General features: G+C 45.5%; 1 protein-coding gene across 2 annotated transcripts; it reads right to left on the bottom strand.

The window, feature by feature from the left end:
* Positions 1 to 25: 25 nt before the first annotated feature.
* gas2l3 (growth arrest-specific 2 like 3) lies at positions 26 to 17,256 on the bottom strand. Of its 2 annotated transcripts, none has more exons than XM_029160399.3 (9): positions 17,121 to 17,256; positions 9,575 to 9,630; positions 6,396 to 6,582; positions 5,249 to 5,367; positions 4,845 to 4,986; positions 4,092 to 4,155; positions 3,870 to 4,011; positions 3,003 to 3,107; positions 26 to 2,512 (listed from the first exon to the last, which is right to left on the bottom strand). In XM_029160399.3, the coding sequence occupies exons 2-9, from the start codon at positions 9,596 to 9,598 to the stop codon at positions 1,127 to 1,129; spliced, it is 2,169 nt and encodes a 722-aa protein (XP_029016232.1). In that variant the 5' UTR covers positions 9,599 to 9,630; positions 17,121 to 17,256; the 3' UTR covers positions 26 to 1,126. The 2 variants fall into 2 exon arrangements, with proteins under 2 accessions (XP_029016232.1, XP_029016233.1); XM_029160400.3 differs by lacking the exon at positions 17,121 to 17,256 and adding an exon at positions 10,813 to 11,121.
* Positions 17,257 to 19,772: the final 2,516 nt, after the last annotated feature.

Genomic DNA, 19,772 nt, shown 5'->3' with positions numbered 1-19,772 from the left:
AAGCAGAAAAACATGTGCCATGGCGCCTTTTCAAACACCTGTCCATTTATTAATCAAATGACAAAAAAGGTAGCTGGAACAAAATACAGAGTCAACATTCAAACTGTGACAAACACAAGTTTCTGTAAAGTGCAAAACAAGAAAAAAAAGCCTCTGCTAATATCTAGACTTTCAATATATATCTATACACACACACACACACACACACACACACACACACACACACACACACACACACACACACACACACACACACACACACACACACACACACACACACAAACACCACATAGAAAACTAGACCTTTAATAAACACAAGAATTAGAAATCATACAAAAAACTAGCCTATTCCAAGTAGATTCAGCTTTAAATGATTCAGCCCAATGAAGGACCTGCCAAGTGTTTTCTGTTCAAAGTGAAAGAGGCGTTTGATCAGTAGTTCATCTGCGACCAAAGTCACAAGTGCTTGTACACATTGTGCAATTTTAAAATCAGTAAAAACTACGAAACCCATCCCACCCACCCAATAAACAAATACATTCTAATGCCACTCAGAAACTAGACATTTCTGATGAAGGCACGCGAGGCACGATCATGGGGACACTTGTGCGCCAGCCACACAACACCTCCCAAATAGACACGCTTTGATGCCTAATCGTCCTCCAGTGGACTGTGTGTTCTCACTAAGGGGAGGGGGGTGGGGGAGGGGTACTTCATCAGAAACCAGGATTTGTGTCACTCACAGTTGTAGTTACTGGACATCTTAAAAAAAAAAAAAAAAAAAACACAGCTTATCAACGAAACAATGCATTGTTCCTTATAAAGCCAGTTCTGACACATAATGAGTAACGGCTGTAAGAGTAACCAACGTGATGATGTAAACATTGTGCACATGTTAGTGCTGATCAAATACATTAAAACAGAAATTTGCCCAAAGACAGAAATGATGATATACTTTGATCGTTAAGGATTAAAAAACACTGTTAAATAACATTTTTAAAGAAATCAACCAACAAAACTAATTATCAGACAAACGTTTAAAAATTAGAAGCTTTTCCATTAGGTTTAGTTATAATATTTATTTGTTTGAGGAGTCCAACACGTGCTGGTGTGGAAGCCATATCACTTATGTCTTCTGCCTCCTCCTGCTGTTCATTTCAAAATAAGGGTCCTCGTATTTGCCCTTGCACGGTGGGGCCTTCTTTATGATGCCCACCTCAGCTTTAACAGCCCTGACGTTGGAGCTGCTTTTCTGCGGGGCGAGAGCTGGAATTTGAGCTGCTTGAGGTTTGAGAGTTGGCTTTATGTTATTGGGGTTAGTTGTGGCGGCTTTTTTTTCCCCCACCCGTTGTGCTGTTGCTGGTGTCTTTTGATTGGCTTTTCTTGCAGGCAAGGGGCCCGTTTGGCACCCTGGGACCCGCCCAGGGACATCGGTGCCTTGTGGAGGGAACGTAGCAGTCTTGATTGGGGCCGGCCCTTTTGCTTTGGCTGTGACCTCTTTGGCTTTTGACAGGGAGCTGGGAGGTTTGGACAGCGCTGAGGAAGCTGTCCTTGAGCTGGGAGTGGGGGTCCGAGACTGAGGAGCCGTTGCTCCTGGCGCTGGGGTTGCTGCAGCACGGGTGGCTGTCCGTGCTCTCCTGGTGGCCTCGAGACGGAGGCGTGAGGCTGGGGAGCCGGGGCGGCGCTGTGCGAGGCGCGAGCGCTGGTTGGCGCCCAGTGGAGGCCGGGCATCTTTGGGGACCAATGCCCGAGCTGGCGCGGTGGCTGGGTGAGGCACAGAGGAAGAGGTGGGAGAGGTACAGGGGCTGGAGGGTTTAGGGCACTTGGAAGATGGCTCAGGGCAGACGGGGCTCCGCGGCTGCAAGGTGGCGCCGCGTGGTAGGGGTCTAAGCTTCAGTTTGGAGGCCGGATATGGACCTACAGTAGCTGGTGATGGAGCTGCAGATGGAGTCAGGGCTCTACGGTGGAGCTGCCCGACCTGCCCCCCTGGGCTGGGAGACTGTTTGGAGGAGCCTTCCACGGGTGTGGAGGGCAGAGAGGAGGTCCCTTTGTTGCTGATGGGCAGAGGGAGCTGGGTGGGCTTCCTGGGGGAGGAAGGCATCGCATGGAGGTTCTTCTTGGGTGCCGTAGCACCACCTTTCCTGGGCAGCGTGGGTGTGCAGGCTGGGGAGGGGGTGTATGAGCGACACGTCTGACCATTTGCTGGTGGCCTACAGGCGGAGCTGGAGGAAGACGAGGTGGAGGAGGAAGAGGACGAGGATGAGGAGGAGGACGAGGAGGAGGAGGAGATGAGGTCGTCAACAGCGGCGAGGGGGTCCATATCAGGAGGGGGAGGTGGTGCCGCGTGGCTGTGATGACCTCCCACGCCGGGGGGGCCTTTCTGAAAAGCCAGGATCTTTTGCTCCAGGGTGGTGAACTGCAGCACGCGCAGGGGGTCGTACTTTGTCAGGAAGCCACGCAGAGTGTCCCAGCCACCGCCCACGCGCACCATCACATGCTTCCCGTGAAGCATCTGTGGACAGGACGCAACATTTGGTGGGAATTTGACTTATTCAAAAAAAAAAAAAACACACAGGAGGCCCGGCAGGAACAATTCTTTAACATTCTGCAAGCTTTACTGGCATTTATGAAAAAAACGAGCAGTGACACGCTGCTTAGAAACTCCCAAAACAGTCTCCGCGGAGCTACAAATAAGCTGGTCTATCCCGAGGCTCCACTTGGGTTCACTGCCAACAGCGTAATTATGATGTAATCGTGAACCGCCGCCACTGGGTAACAAGCTTTACTTGTAGCCAATCACAGCCTTGGGTAGTAGTAGAGAGGACATCTCTGCCAAGTCACACACACAAGCCTATGATGTCACTGTCCAACTTACTACTGTACCTGCTCTTAATAGGATAAAACCTGGATTTATAGCTCTATATACTGTACTGCTACAACAGGTAAAACATGTGGTGTGTGTGTGGGTGTGTGTGTGTGTGTGCGCGCGCGCGCCCTCTCACCCTGATAAAGATGGTCTTGTCTCCCAGTCTGTATCTCCCCTCGGACAGATACTCAATGGAAACTCTGTTGGAGCAATTGCAGGGCGGGTCATCCATGCCGTGCTCCTATGGGGAGAAGGAACAGAGGAGCTTTAGGGAGCCAAGACGAGAAGAGACAAATTGGAATCAACTGAAAGACTCATAATCTGACTTAGCTTGCTTCTTTATTGCTACTTTGGGGCATAAAGGCCCCGCTGCCTGTTGTGGGAATAAACGCCTCCATCCCCTACAGTTTTCGAGCATTACTAACAAGAATCGGCCTCATCAGTAACGGTTAACAAAGCATCAAAAGCACAGTCGGTTGAAACGAATAAGCGTTCGCGCTAGTTCGCAAGTTGACAGCTGTGTGCGCTCACGGCTGTGTGGCGGCTCGTCTCTGCAGCCGGGAGGTCACGTGCGAGGGCCGGGGCGCAGTCGGAGCATCACATGGTCGGCCGCGATGCGTCACATAGCCTGTGGTGCGGCGATGAAGCAGCAGGAGCCGCTGCCTGGCACCACCAGGGCTCAGTTTCTGGGTCGCACATGGACCACCTATGTGATGCTGACTATGTCATGCGTAGCTTTTCAAGCCTTTCTTTAGATAAGGCGATGGAGGAAAACTGGGCGGGATCTCACATTAACTAGGGGCCGAGCTCAAAGTGACAATATAACAATACCGGCTGTGATATGGGCAAAACATGTGCATTCTTGCTACTAAGGAAACCGTTCATGCAGTCTTTTACATGTTTTGGGGGCAATGTTTGCAGCAGGAAAAGTCTCGTCTGTGGCTCCAGTGAAAAGACATTGTGGAGCTTGTTTCTTGTTGACAAGCTGGCAGTGTGTGCTCACCCCAGGCTGATAGAGGCCGCCGTGTTGGCAGCATACGCTGAAGGTCTTGACGGCCGGAGGCGGCTCCTCCGTCATCAGCATGGTCTCCTCCAGCTCAATCTCCTTCTCCAGCTTCACCAGCACCGGGGGCTCCACGCCGTACCTGGCAAACGCACAGCCACACTTCACTTTCCAAACTTAATCATAAGAACGCAGTAAAGTTGTATTTGCTCATGCGCTTACTTGGACACGATGCGGCCGATCTCCAGCAGACAGAGGCAGACCTGCCGAGGCTCTTTGTGCAGCACTGGGGAGAGAAAGCACAAGCGAATAGATGGAATAGTCAGAAGTAGCAGCTGGAGCTCTTGTGGGTTTAAGGGGGGCGAACAGGAGGGATGAAATGTGACAAAATACACGTGTTACATATGAAAACGTGACATTCTGAGCACATGGGATGAATTTAATTACTCCCTGGGGGGCAGCTAGGTGATTCATGCAGAAGAGAACAGAGGTCAGAGGGCACAACTTTAGAGCCACAAACAAAATAAGAATTTTTATGGAAATAATGTGAACCGTTGCTGCCTGTTAAACCACTCCAGTCTGTTTTTGGAGAGCCACTTGATAGGATCAAGTGATGGGACCCCCCCCCCACACCCACACACATAGTCCTCAGGGCGATTACTCTCCTCAGCAAATCCCATTAAACCATTAAGATGCAAGGCTTAAATAACAGGTTCAGCTGCTCAGCTCTTGGAAGTCGACAGTCAGTCTCATCCACGTAGAGTCGCAGTATGAAGCCACGCTGCATAGCAATACAGCATTGCATTGCTTCCCAACAGCACCCACTCATAATGACACACACAGGAAAGCATCACATAATGTTTCCCTGGAGGTCAAAGGTCACGTTTACACAGTGGATGCCTTGATTAACAAGAGCCAAGACAGCAGAGATGCACCGTCCCCGTGGCTGAAAATAAAGATGGTTGATGCTCTCACCGAGGCCCTCGGACTCAAACAGGTACGTCTCCTCCACCCCGATGTGGCGACACCAGGCCAGGAAGTTGGCTGTATTGTCACGGGCAAAGAAGGAGCCAGGAGACGCATCATGCTTGCATGCGACTCTCCTTGTGGGGAACAGCTGTGAAAAGAAATGAAACCATGATACGTGAACCTCAGTCGGTGTGGATATACAATGGTGTTAAGACAGTTAGACTTTACTACAGACACACTGATTGAGTTTGAGTTACTAATCATTGCCATACTGTATCAAATGTGCGTTGAGGGATTGTTATAAGAAGCCTATTCAGAGGTACCCATGCTGCGGTCTGTAGAGTTCTCCCATGTGTGAGCACAAAAGCTGCCCTTTGAAAGCTATTTTCATCCCCGGCTGTCTGACTCACCTTGCTGAGCGCCGAGGGGCAGCTCTGGGCGATCTTGGTCTGCAGTATGCCTATAAGCTGGCAGAGCTTTACGCCATTATTCAGCTCCTCCATGAAGAACTCGGCTCTCACCTCGTCACCTGGGAGGAATGAAGCAAAGCCAGCAAATTATTCCCAAAGTCGAACAGTCTTCATGATTTCGGCCCCGCTTTTATGTCAAAATCCACATCAATACAAGTCGAGATTCCACAAGACAAGAGCTGAAGCCCAAGGTCCATACTCTAGTTTGCCACCTGTTTCTGCAGCATCCAACCTCTAACAGTTAAAACAGGAACAGGAAGTAGCAGCAAATAAATCCATGGCAATTCGGTTGTAAACTGCTGATAATTAGATAGAATAACACATTCAGTGTTTCCCCTACTATTACATTAGGGGTACCCCCCCCCACACCCTGGAAGGTCAAGTTAATTATATTTTATTTTTGTAGAATAACACCATAAGTAATTTTAAAAAGTAATTCCTTTTATTAAACTAAATCGCCTGTTGTTATTTATAAAATGCCATGTAATTTCTGTCTCCATGTTTGCTCCGTATCGCGCAGTGGAGTTCCGCCCCGATGTGCGCACACACAGACACGTGCGCTCGCGCACACAGACACGTGTGCCCACCAGCAGACAGAGGCCACGCGTCAAAGAATATGTTGCATCAGGCTGAAAAACAGGCAAAAATATGGGCATTTTTAAACGCTCCCAGGGTGCTGAAGATGACAACACTTGTTCTGCTGCGAGTAGCAGCCGGTGTAGCTTTCCTACTCAGAGTCAAAGTAGAGAAAAGAGCCCATGTGCCCCGGCCGCGGTTCAGTGGTTAGCGTTCCTGTCACCCAGGTCTTGGGTTCAACCGACTCATAGAGGGGACGTTTTTGGCGGAAAACCTGCCGAATCTAGAATGCAAATCATTCTTTGTGGCGACCCCTGATGGGATAAAGCCGAAAGGGGCCCACCCAAAGCCATGATTGTAAGGGAAACACTGACATTAATCAACATGTTGTCTTCCTAACACTTTAGAGCGCACAAGAGTAGTGAAAAAAACAATGTTTTCATGTTTTCACAAAATGGGCTAATAACAACAAGACGACACCAACAGATCTCAGCTGGCACACAGCACCTACCCAGCATGCCAGTGAGCCAAATGGCCAGGTCTTCCTGCATGGGCACGAGGGTGGCCTCATGTCGCACTGCCAGCCACTGGTCATACTGGAAGACATCCGCGAGGCCGGGGCCATGCCGCTGTGCCAACGGGCTGCGAGGGCTCCTGGGGCTCAGCAGAGGGGCATCAAACTTCTCGCCGAACCAAACCTGGAGACAAAGAGAGAGAGCGGTTGTGAGGGTTACTCCATAACCAGAAAGCCTGGTTCTGGTCTATGTGGGAAATGCTCTTTACCAAACGGCTTTTCATGCCAAATGTAGGTTACCAGTGTCTGCACAGAGCCACAACACCAGCAGAATCCCACTGTGGCCACCTTAGAGAGGAAGTGTCAGACCAGACTACACTCCAGTGCTCTGCCGGAGCTCACAGCAGGACATCAAAGCCATTGACACAAACTTAGCCTGCCAATGACTGTGCCCAATAAACACACGATCACCGTTCTCCAATGTGCAAAGTTGGTTCTTTTCCTTTGCCTTTTCAAATAATAAAACATAGGCATCTAAACGCCGTTGCACTTGGCTGCTTTGATGGGTGTCTAGAGCCGGGTGCCTGAGGCGAGCCGCTGATCCCAGCACGACACCGAGCGCCCATCAAATCCATCTCTACTGTACTGTCGCAGTCACTCACTTCAGCTCTGAAGATGCCTTTTACCAACATTATCCTCTCTAGTCAAAGCTACCTTATAATATTAAGTAAGCATTGTTAGGGAAAAATCCGGACAAAGTCACAACCAGCAAAAATAATGGAGAAAACGCATGAACATAATATTTCCCAAACGATTGCATGTTTTTCAATTGAACTGAGCATTCACATTAAGAGAACGTGGTCACTAGCACCAGATGTGCACTACGACTACTCCTCCAGACATTACATAACTCACTTGCTGCCAAGCGCCCCTCCCTACGATCCGGTTTGTTAACATCTGCCTAAAGATCCAGCCTTTAATCTGTTCATCACATGTCAATAAAGGGACACTGCGCCCACTGTGGGGATGGGGGTCGGTGCTCTGAAAACAGAAGGGAGTCTTGTTGAGAGCCTGAACTTGCACTAACAGGAAACCCTCTTGGCCAACTGAGCAGCGAGTCTAGTTCAGCGTCAGGACAGATTGGCGGGGCAGCGTTTCATCTGTAAAGTCCCACACTTGAACGTCAGGGCGACCGCATGCCGTTCTGAAGGACAGGCAGCCCCTGCAGGTTCACAACGACATGCGTGTCCTTCTCAACATCCAGTTAATTAGAAAATGCAGCAGGTTAATGCAACATTTGAGCTACGTAAAAGCCGTTGTACAACAGTGAGGCTACTTACAGTGGGGTTAATCCCATCTTGTACTGTTAAACAGGTTTACAGTGAGCCTTCAGGGTTTAAAACAGGCTAATGCTGTAAACTACAACCTGCATTAGAAGCAGTATAGGCCCATTCTCATTAAATTTTTGTTTTCCTACACCACCTCTGTCCTTATTAGCTGAGGGAGTATGAATTGGTGAAAGAAATGCAACAGATATTATGATTTCACAGCAGTTTTAGTTCATGTATTACATATAGCTATAAACACATGCAGAGTGTAGGTGTATACAAACAAGCTAAAATTTACAGTTTGATAAAAGAGTACTTAACCATCTGAAAGAGGTTGAAACTTCCCATGGTTTGGATCATGACCTTTGACCCTTTGGGATCTCAGCACTGTTTAGTTTGCCAAAGCTAAACAAAGAGTCACGCTGCCCTTTTCAAACGCTGAGAGCTACTTTGAGACTTTCATTGCAGATATTTCTCGTGTAGCCTTGACGGCCACTGGGAGGCCGAGACGGCACCATTTGAATAGTGCACCCTCAAGCAATCGATCAAGCCCTGTTTGTGTGTTTAGTCTTTGATTTTTTGCCCCACTGATAGCTGGAATTGCCTCACTACCCTTTGTGACGCCTACAAAGACACAAGGAAGGATAGATAGGATGGGTTTATATGGTCCACTGGATCCACACCTACATATTTCCCTGGTGGAGCTGATGCAGACTGAACGTTGGACCTAGAATGCATCGATGTGGACAAAAACATTATTGAAATAATGATAATGCTGCTCTGTGTAAATAGGTTTGTCATCAACAGGCTTACACATTTACTTGGTTTAAACCCTATAATCTTTGGTCAATAGAAATTGAATTCCACAGTGGCTATATTTAACATCGGTTTTGTTAATGGTTGCTGTTCATTAGTAGATGTGCCCATATGGTACTTTTACTTCCATGAGTGGCTACATTTTCAGCCCGGGTGAACGAAGCAGTCAGGAGTGTGACTAGTATCAAATGCGACTGTGCTCTACATTCAAGCCCTGAGCTGTGCTTTGGAAGTAGCTGCAGCTGCACACAGCAGCAGTGTCACTACATTCTGATACGGCATAATATCCTCATGAGGTGGATTGGATTTTACAGTGAGAAATAAACTCTCCTTCAATGGTTGGCCAGTAAGTAAACACATCCCTTGCAGAAGCGTCCTGCCACGTTTTATTTCCAAAGTACTGGCGTGCACGCTCTCCATGTCCACAGTCCAAGATGAGACTCTCCTAAACCAGATGAGGGTGGGAAGCCCTGCTGCCATGAGACAGATCTGTAACACGAGCGGTTTGTTGTCCTGGGTTTTGGGATGTCTGAAACGCCGTTGCTGGGAGGGGAAAATTGTTGTACATTCCACCCACGCAGTATAAAAGAAATGTGCAGGGAGACATCTTCAGGGTCAGAGCAGCGGAACGTCACACATGTGCAACAACCAGGAGACAGCATACTGCAACACAGGTGGGCTCTGCACCGTCATTGGCTGGAAGACAGACGTCTGAAGGAATTTAATTAATCTGAATAACGCTGACAATGTACTGCATGAGAATGTCTCCTTCAGATTGGACAGCTTTGCTCTGTGACTCACTGCTTAGATAGTTACCATCGTCTGGATCTGTCTTAAGATGACACGATTAAAGGCTTTGGTCTCTTTCCCACTGTATAGAGAGATCTGCCCAAATCATTTCAACACATGTCGCCACAGCTACAGAAGCCTTTTTATCGTTTATTTCCTGACCTCCAATGTTAATGTTGCACTGAGAGGACCCCTGAAATTGCACCCCCCACCCCCGTCCCATCTGCATGATAATGAGCGTACCTGGATGCCAGCCTGGACAGCCATGACTGAAATGAGAGATGATTCACTTCTTCATTCTGTGGAAAGATGGGACAGACAGACATGAGGAAAAAGAAAGGGTGTCAAATAAAAATCAGCGTGAGTGAATAAATATTAAAGAATCCGCACATCTGCACCGACTTGACCAGTTTGATCAAATACTATAGCAGCTGTTTTGTTCTGTATGTATAACGTAATCACTATTTGTGGAAATTCCAACTACAATAAACAGTAATTAACTAGAGCTCAATACCATATTCAATGAATTCAGTCAATGCACGGTGGAGCCTTCTGCCTCTTGGGACAAACAGAGTCATGAGAGGATCCTGTGAATGACCCGCAAGCTTAACTGGTCCCAGTCAGCGGCTGTTAAGCTTCATTCACCACATACCCACTTCATCCTATGATTTTATCCAAGTCCATTCAGTCTTTCAAACCAATTTCACACGTGGCTCTTTCCTATGAATCTACCTAAAGATTTCCCCCTTTTGTCAGAATCGTTGCTCTGAGAATATCTTCAGTTTTCAGCCTAGAGGAATCTGTCAACACTCTTCTTCCAGTTCGATGTTTTCCATGTAATAGAGGCACATGATAATAACTCTCTCTCGGGGTACAAATCCCAGCTGGAGGAATTGTTTTTACTGGCTACAGTGAGTTTTAGTGGATCAGACTCTCTCATGAGGAGGTGGTGGTTCCCACACAGGATGTGAGGGATTACACCAGTGTGCTACTACTCCCAAGGGTATGTGTTTGACAAAGAGAAGAGGGGAGAGCAATCGCAAGCACATAGATCCTAATAACAATGATTATTCTGTTAACACAGCTGAGGCAGCAGAGCACCATCCAGCCCTCCACCCCCCTCCTCTGCAGACGCACTATTATGACCTCAAAGACACCTAAAGTTACAAAAACTAGTTTTGTTCGCACATTTGAACACTGCAGCGCTGTACCTGTATGTTCTGGTGTTTTCCACTGATGTCATCACGCACATAGAGGCACATTGATAGGAGAAACAGAAAATGTGCTGCATCACAATCTGGAGGTGACTCCACTAAGACAAACACTAAAATTACATCCTCAGTCGCTCATCAAAGCCTCAGCAGAGAGCGCTGCATCCAGACACCCGACACCAAAACCGCAGCTCAGGGGCAGGAAGATGCAAGTCAGCAAGCCACGGTCGGGACGGGACGGGGGGAGGATGACAGCACCAAGGGTCTTACCTCAGAACCACGACAGCGTGACAGCGAGCGAGGAAACTGTGGCCGCACACAACTTCGATCGGCGTCAGTGGCGCATTTCCACCGGCACGGAGCCAAAGAAGAAAAGAGCCCTTGCAGCGTCGCGCTCCGCGCTGCTTCTCCAGAGCAGTTTCTGCTGCCGCGGGTCCACGAGTGAGCTGGGAGGGGATGTGGCGAGAGGCTGAGAGGAGAGGTAGGGAGGGAGGATGGAGGGGAGCAGGAGGAGGTGCCAAACGGAGGGCCCTGCCTAATGAACTGGCTACGCTTCGCTAAGCCCCTGACCTCCACCACTGCTCACCCCTCCCCAAACAGTCCTGTCACAGCGGGACCCTCTCACAAAGCTCCCATTGTCTCAGTAGCTTTCCACCCTCCCCTCCCCACCCCACGCACACCTCATCTGTAAGTCTCAAAGCAAAACTAGGAACTCCTCAACCAGGATGCAATGAAAAGGGAATGACTGAGGATATAGGAGGAGAGGTAGTGGGAGGTGTTCAGGTTGCCTTCATTTCCTCCTCAAATTTCCCTCCACCCCCTCCCCTCACCAAAACAGTCAATGACTCTCCCAAATTGTAAGCAGTTAGAAAGAGGAAAACAAGTGCAGATTGTGATGGTTTGCCGTTAAACTCCTGGTGTGAATTAAAAACAGTGACGCATCCATGTGAAAACTGTTTCAACATCGCTTTGAGAGAGTAAACATCACAACACATGCCATCGCAGCGTTGACTCAGATGGCCAGATGTTGAATTTCCACAGCTGGTTCAGTCAGCTTTGTTCTTTGACTCTGCTCCAACAAGCCTAGCTCATCACTTCTCTCATCTCTGCCAATTCTTATGCTTTTTACTTTTGGAAACAATCTAAGATATTGTCCCGAGGCACATATACACATACAAGCCTAAAATGTTCTCTCTGCATTCTTGATAAGGGTCACGGTCGACAACATGTCTCAAAGGGCGAATGCTTGGATCTGGCCTCCAGTTGTGTGCATCTGGAGCCTCAGAGGCCTGAGAGTGACTTCCCACAGGGACCTAAGGCACCCACACACAGTCAAATGTCACACAGAGGAGGGTGGGAATCAAAGCCAAAACAACGAGGAGGCCAAGACAAAACACGTTTTATATGCGCTGAACTTGGGAGCAGCATGGACTGGACACAGTGATGCCAGTCTCCACCACGCACATTCCCCAACGGTCACTGTGGAAGAAAAGACTCAATCTCCGCACTCTTCTGTGTTTTGTTCTGTCGGCTCGCTAAAAAAACAAGATTTCACATCCGGAGAAGCCGTCCACATCAAGATTATGTTCTTAGACTCTTTGGGGCCCAAATATGCAGCTGAGCCCCTGTATGGATCAACTTACACAGTCAGTTGACAAGCTCACGAAGAAACGGCACTTTCAGCGAACACCCTGGTCACAGAGAACTGTGGGAATTTTATGGCTTACAAAAGACTCCAACCAATATAGCTTTTGTTTACGCGCACATGAGCCGATTCTATAATACACAACCCTATTAGGAAGGAACACAACAGAAACCTGCAGTACAAAAGACCCTGGTCTGGTTTGAGTTGCCAAAACCTGTACTTCTTGTTATGGTAGGCACAAAGCTTTGTTTTGGGCTTTATTCCCTCCGGAAAGCTGCTACTTCAATATTCAGTGCATGTTTTTTAAGCATTAGGTACATATAGTGTTTCCAGATGTTACATTCAGTCTCAAACAATACGGATTGGGGGGTAATATTCTCATTTTACACAATGATCGCGACAGTGTGTGTAACTCATGATAATGTTAGAGCCCGGCAGGTATTCGGCCTGTAGAGACAAGCATTCACGTGCAGACAGGAAACTGAAGAAACACTTATAGTCAATGTGTCCCAGTACACATATAATCAGACAAGGAAACTGTTCCAACAGCAAGGAAGAGTCATGTAATGATATAAACAAACTACCAGAGCTAATCGAGAGGAGTGTTCTTTCCCCTTTTCTCCTCAAAGCAAAAATGAATGAATGACTAGAACTAGCACAAATGAGCAGTAGACTTGGAAGTCTATTAAAAAGAATAGGAAGTCCACACAGACATTGAATTTGATGGTGTGTATGTTCTGTGAAGGAGGAAGAGGAGACATCTGTCTGCATGATCCCCACCCACGCCGTCTCCTCTCCTCGTCTCTCTCTCTCTGGTCACAGCCAGTAATCATTTAAGAGGATCAGGACTATTCCAGACAGCAGCGTCCGTCCACCTCTGTGACGCGCCGCCGCCGTCGCACGGAGCACGTGGCACACGCGTGCAGCCCGCAGCGCTGCATGCGAGCACCCGTGCATAAGTGCAAAATAGAAACGGGAGCGCGTTATGTAATGAGTTAAAAGTACAGGGTTCAGGCGGTGATGTCATGTCGATTTCCCACCAGTGTGTGTGTGTGTGTGTGTGTGTGTGTGTGTGTGTGTGTGTGTGTGTGTGTGTGTGTGTAAACAAGTAAACAAGCATAAAAACTACTACTGTCAGCCACGTGCAATTTGAAAGGGCCTCTAGGGGTCTTTGAAATTCTTTTGTGTCAGTCCCCTTAAACATGAGGTTTTGTTTTAACATTTACTTCCCTGGAAGTTAATACAATTGGAGCAAGCGTTCGCCTCCTCTGTCTCGTTTGTATGCCTGACCAGTAGCTCTGAGCCCAGAGGCTGGCGCACGTAAGAGGAGAGGAGTTATTTCTACTGCACATGATGTTTTACCTCAAGCTTCTGTGTTTAGGCAGCGATGGTTGAACAGTGCCCTAAAAATGGAAACTCTGTTGTTGTACTGTTTAGCTTGTATGGTTAAATTGAAAGAGAGTGGCTCTATTTATAGACTTCTTAATTGACAGTTTGAGCAGACAGAAACTGATGAGTAACATCGTTGTGTGTGTGTACCCTGTCCATAAGACGTGAAGTGGCACTGGTCCAGCTTGGAGGGCCAGCGGCCAGAGTTCTATTCTATTGGACTGGGGCTTTCCCCCTGGTGAATTCAAACTGCTCCTCTATTAAACTCCTTCCTGCTGAGCCCTTTGTGTCTGGACTTAATTACCCTGTCGCAGGAGCATTTCATTTAGAGCCCGGCCAGCCCCCTTTTTATTACAGATGGGGCCCGACCGCACTGTGTCAAGAGGAAAATTCATTTAGCAGAGCAGAATGAAAAAAAAAATAGACCTAAATCAAAACTAATACCTAAACCGGCTGACAAAGTTAGCCTAACAGCTTCAATAAAACAAATAAAAAAAATAAAAACAAATTCCCCTGTGTCGGGCCTGAACAAGCTTGTCAATGACAGTTTTCTATGAAAAAGACTACACCCCTTTCATAACGGGATAAAAAACAGTTCTTGGCCTTCATTCTCTTGCCCTTGTTGGAGCAGTCCTTCCTTAGGTGAGACACTGTGAGTAAAGCCCATCTTAAAGGCTTCAATGAGTGGGAGCCACCTGCCAATCCCATTTTGATTCATTGATGCTAATCTGCAGCTCAGTACATGGGGATTTTAAAGCCCCTCTGTGCTGACTCAGGATCAGACTCTGGGCCTCGCTTTACATAACTTTGGCAAAAAGAGAAGCTACACAGGCTGGCTCCAGGACAGCAAATAAGAATATGCCACCAACTGCAGGTAGGACACCACAAAAGTTATCCCACAAAAAGAAAATACTTTTTCACAACACACATATCCTCCTATGCCATCAGCAATGTTCAATCATTCCTATAAAGTCAAATTTTTATTTCCTCCTCATTACATCATCAGTTAGTTGGCTGACTCAATTAACATTGCCCAGGACTAACGTTGCAGCAGACCTGGCAACGTGCCCACAATGAGCCATCCCTGCTGACATCACACATACAGGCCAGCTAACTCAAGTAACATCACTGCTTCACTAGGAGTGTTTTGACAATTTAAAATTCCTAGGCACAGAGTTGAACCCAGGCTGAATGTTGCTCTGCTCAGCTGTCCAGTTCTGTGACAGAGCTCTGTCAAATGTTTCAACCCCACTGTTGTAATGTAGCCACCTTCATCAGGGGCAGACTAAACTGTGCGCCACCCCCTCCCAACACTTTACAGACAGTCAGGCTCCACGGGTATGAAAGGTGGAGGTGGTCATCAAGCTCGACCTAATTAGCCATGTTTGTGTATAATGCAATAATCCTGGTTAGTTTGCGTGAAAGGGGGAATTGTAAGAAATGAGCGACCTTTTACCTTTGTAATTCTCAGCAGGACTGAAACTGAGATTATCACTTTTGTTCTACGCATAAAACTGTATTCCTGTAGATGGAAATTTTTCTGAAACCCAGCTGCTAGAGGAACGTTTTGTTAAATATTAACATGGGCTCATTAACTTCACAGATCAATACTGGTGACTAAGATCATTAAATTGAATTGAATTGAATACTTTATACTCAAAATACGGTGCATAGAAAGTGTTATATAGTAAATGAACCGATTAGTGTCACTGATCCAAATCACTGAGTAATTTCTGCCAGTTCTGTTATGCTATTTATAGGCTCTGCACATACAACATAGTATTGACCTGCAGAATAATACCCCCCATCCATTCACACTAACTGACAGCAGGCCCTGCACTGGTTCGTTTCCTGCAAGTTGCACCCTGAATTAATGAGGGGTAATCCAAGATTTCATTACCTCCATTGTGTCCAAGCTGCAGCCCATATGTACCCACGTGCATTTTTAATTCATTAAGCTTCTTTGTCTCATCTGATGGGTTTGTGTGTGTGTGTGTGTGTGTGTGTGTGTGTGTGTGTGTGTGTGTGTGTGTGTGTGTGTGTGTGTGTGTGTGTGTGTACACTACTAACTTCTTTTGGGAGGCCCAGAACGTGAGGCTTGATGCCAAAGATCAAGCAGATGGTGATTATGAGGATAGTGGAATCGAGGTTGCTACTCATTCATTGAGAGCTGGGTATTGACAGCTCTGTAACGTACTGTATTGTCAGAGATCTGGTAACTGATCATTATCCAGAAACCGTCACTTTCAGTTAGATACAGGCCAAAAGTAGGTGGTCACTTTATGTCCTGACATTAAAGATAAATGACAATGCTCGACTTAAATGTATCCATTGTGTTTGCCAGTCCACTTGATCAGCTGGTGGATAGATCAGTACAAATGCTGAAAACGAGGTTAAAGAAATACAAATGTCTGAAACATTACTACGCTGTAGCAGAGTAGCAATGATTAGAGACATGTGAGGACAAATATTAATGAAACTCAATTTCTTTCTTATATCTGGGATATGATTGAATCACCTTTAATCCCACATACTATGGATAATATCCAATAGAGCTCACGAGAAACCACAGGAAAACTTATTCACAGTCATAATCAAAGGTAACCTGACACCACGCCTCTGTAGTCAAACTAGCCATGCAGTTTACATACACTGAGGTAACACTGTACAGCAATTCAACTTCATACTCAGGACACATTACAAGGTCAAGGTAAGAGGTCTTGTTTTGGGTGAGGACAAATATAAACCTTAACAGAGATGACTCACAAGCATCTGGACTGCACCATGTGGACAGTGTCTCTCTGGGGTGTCCCTCTGTACAGGATGCACCTGCCATGCCTCAACTTCATCCTTTGTCGTTTAACAGGAAACCAGCATTGTCTCAAAACCAAGAGTGCAGATTAATAATTTTCTCTTTACTGTGCAAGCACAATGGCTTCACCAGTAAGATGAAAAAGCATTAACACAATACTTTAAATGCTCTTCATAAACGTATCACAAACACATTCACTGAATCCTCCCACCAGTCACTGCAACCTGACATTACTATGATCATGCTTCAACTCAGCAGATACTTTCCCCCAGGTTATGTGAACCAGCACAGCGGCTGATCCTTACACCTTTTTATTCCCACCTGCCAATCACTCATGCGGCACACAGAACGTTGTCATTTTACACTCAGCACAGGCAAACGCAAATCTGTTCCGTTCAGCTAAAGGGGAACCGGTTTTAAAGTCACCCTAACTTGATAATATTTCATGAAGAGGGACAAGGCTAAGGAAACAATCACGTGGGTAAAACAAATTAAAAAGCGCTAAAACTGTCAGGTCACTTTTATAGTTAATACGATTATGTGACGTAGTTGCAATTATAAGTTTAATACGTCATTCTTCTTTTTGCAGCTTGAAGTTAGCTTCCATGAGGAGTTAGCTTCCCTCACATCCACGAGGGAGCAACGAGCAATTCTGTGGTGGCTGAAACTGTCTCTAATACTGGAACTTCGACTCCGAGTCGAAGTCTGAGAACAAGAACATTTTGAACTCACCAGCAACACTGTGGAGCTACGCGTCTTTAAGCAAAAAGTCTTAGCAGTTTTTGACTTTCGGAGGTTTTTCCTTATGGGAAATCTTGACTTGCTTCTCCAGCTGTCGGGATGTACTCACACTCTCCCCACTGCTGTGGGTTCGTGGGCAGCGCTGTTCGAACTAGCCAATCAAAGCGCTTGGTCCTCTTGGGGCGTGGCTACAGCCTCACCTGAGTGTCATCTTACTGGATAACGTAGGCCTACGATGCACGTGCAAAATCTGTAGCCACATTTCATTAAATAAAAAATACATAAAATATATTTCATATGGATTTTGAGTCATTTAAGCCATAAATTGTAAATTCTATGCAGTTTTTATGCCTTCTCTTCTGTACAGTTAAGTTGGCAGTTTCTTTCTAAGGGCACCCTGTTCTGATTGAAAAACAAATGAAAAAAAAAAGACCAGAAGCTGTCTTTATGCTTAATATAATTAATAATGAGTGTCTTTAAATTCAGCTATGTCTTCAGTGACTATTCAGGGCTGGTTTTTGTCTCGTGAGAGGAAAGGAGGCCTGGTAGTGTTTCAGCCACACCCTTACCATTGTGGACTAAAACCATGGCAACTTCTGCTACAACCTTTTTTTGTTATAAATACTTCAGGAAACTGCCAGTATCCCAGCTGCTGAGCAAACCTCTCTGTCAGCTGACCCTGGCTCCTGAAACTGGATATTGTTCTGTTGTTGCCTAGTAATAACATGTGATAATTAACACCATTTTCTTTTTGTACAGAATGTAAAAACAACACGGCTCCTGATACTGCAAGGTTAGATTACTTTGTTGCTGTGCAGATTAAATATTCGCCTGCAGGTTTTGTTCTGCGAACACAATGTTCGGCCTCTTGACCTGATAAACTCAGTTGTTGGATAAATTCTGCGATTTCAACAACATACTGGGTGAATTCTTGATTAAAGATCAAACCAACTTAACTGCTGGCGTGCCAGAAATTGCTAATGAATGATGAACGCATTTTAAATCGTCCTTGATTTATCCTTGAACGATGCACGAAGTTCAGCCTGCACTTATTTTAGTTCAGTTTTGTTTTCTGAATAAATCAGAACTGTGAAACTGAACCACAACACCAAGTTCCGAAAAACAAAGATAAATACATTTCAGCCATGACTTATTTTTTACAGTACTCCTTATGTTGTATTTATTTTTTGTGTATTATTATTATTAGTAGTATATTTATAGTATTTTCAATCAATCAATCAATCAATCAATCAATCAATCAATCAATCAATCAATCAATCAATCAATCAATCAATCAATCAGCTTTATTTATAAGGCACCTGAAAATCAACATAGTTGGCCAAAGTGCTGTACACAATCAAACACTAAGAGATATTTAAAAGAACATAGATGACTAACAATTTATTGTGACACTAAGTTTAACACAGACCTTAACTAAACCTTAACCTGGACCCAGCGATGTGTAATTATTTGTAAAATGCTGTTAGATCATTAACTGAAACTGGTTCTTTGTGGTTCATCAGATTTTAGTCCCTGATAGTATATACTAAAGCACAAAAATAACCTCAGCACTTCCTAAATCTAGGCATTTAATCCAGGTACAAAACTATCCCCACTCCTATGTTGATATCCTGGGTACTAGTGTCAATGTAAAGCAAAAATGAGTCTCAATTAGTTTTTAAACTTTAGACTTTCCCCATATTATGTATATTTCAATTGCCAGCAGAGTTGTGACAGCAGACAACGATCATTGGTGCCCTCTGGTGGCAGCATGATTAAAAATTATGTATTGGATAAAGGTCACTATGGTGGCCGTGATGTTGACTTTACCTGACACACGCAAACCCTAAAAACTGCATTTAAACATTCGGGATTAGCATTGAATAAGTCACTAGTATTTATATTCTGTGAAATAGGAATATTATATTACAAATACATATCACAACATAAATCAGCTATTCAACATTTCAAAACAATAACAAGGTTTAAAAAATAAGGTGATTGAGATATGGGCCTGTCTGTACAAAGTTGGTTTGGAATTCATTTGTATAAACCAGAGAAAATATAAGAGACACAAGATTTTATGGCTATTATTGATTTAAGTGTTGCATACATACTTGCCAAATACACTATACAGTAGCTCCAACTTTAAATATTGTTGGAGGTGGAATTGATCTACTGATAAATGTTTGCTGCTTGTCATTCTAGATTTCAAAACATCCATGCGTCATCTGAGCAGATTATCCTGTTAAAGCCTATCACAGCTGTCCTTGGGTTAGGCCGGGTCCACCCTGGACAAGTGGCCAGTCCATCACAGGACCAAACAATAACATTCGCACAAAATAACAGATAACACTCATTGGCAATTTGGCGACTTCAAATAACCTGACATATAGGTCTTCACTCCCAGAGCCCCAAAACATGCAGTCTTGGGGCTCTAGGAGTGAGAACACTTGAAACCCAGGTCCTTCTTCCTGTGAGGTGACAGTGTTAACAGCAGACTTTTAAAAATAAATTTATTCATTACATTTGTATATAGAGTAATTTTTTTGACTTGAAAGATGATTTCAAGTCAAAAAGTATTTTAAATTACTGTACTCTTTAACTTGCTAAAGACCCCTCCCCAAACCCCCAGCATGCAAC

Source organism: Betta splendens, chromosome 9 (genome assembly GCF_900634795.4).
Source record: "Betta splendens chromosome 9, fBetSpl5.4, whole genome shotgun sequence".
NCBI classification, from domain to species: domain Eukaryota; kingdom Metazoa; phylum Chordata; class Actinopteri; order Anabantiformes; family Osphronemidae; genus Betta; species Betta splendens.
This window is presented reverse-complemented; position numbering and strand designations above follow the sequence as displayed.

Coding starts and splice junctions, on each gene's coding strand:
- gas2l3 (XM_029160399.3), bottom strand. CDS start 9,598: ATGGCTGTCCAGGCTGGCATCCAG. Junction 5,368..6,395: donor TTGGCTCACTGGCATGCTGG/GTAGGTGCTGTG, acceptor CATTCCTCCCAG/GTGACGAGGTGAGAGCCGAG. Junction 4,987..5,248: donor GCCCCTCGGCGCTCAGCAAG/GTGAGTCAGACA, acceptor TTCTTTTCACAG/CTGTTCCCCACAAGGAGAGT.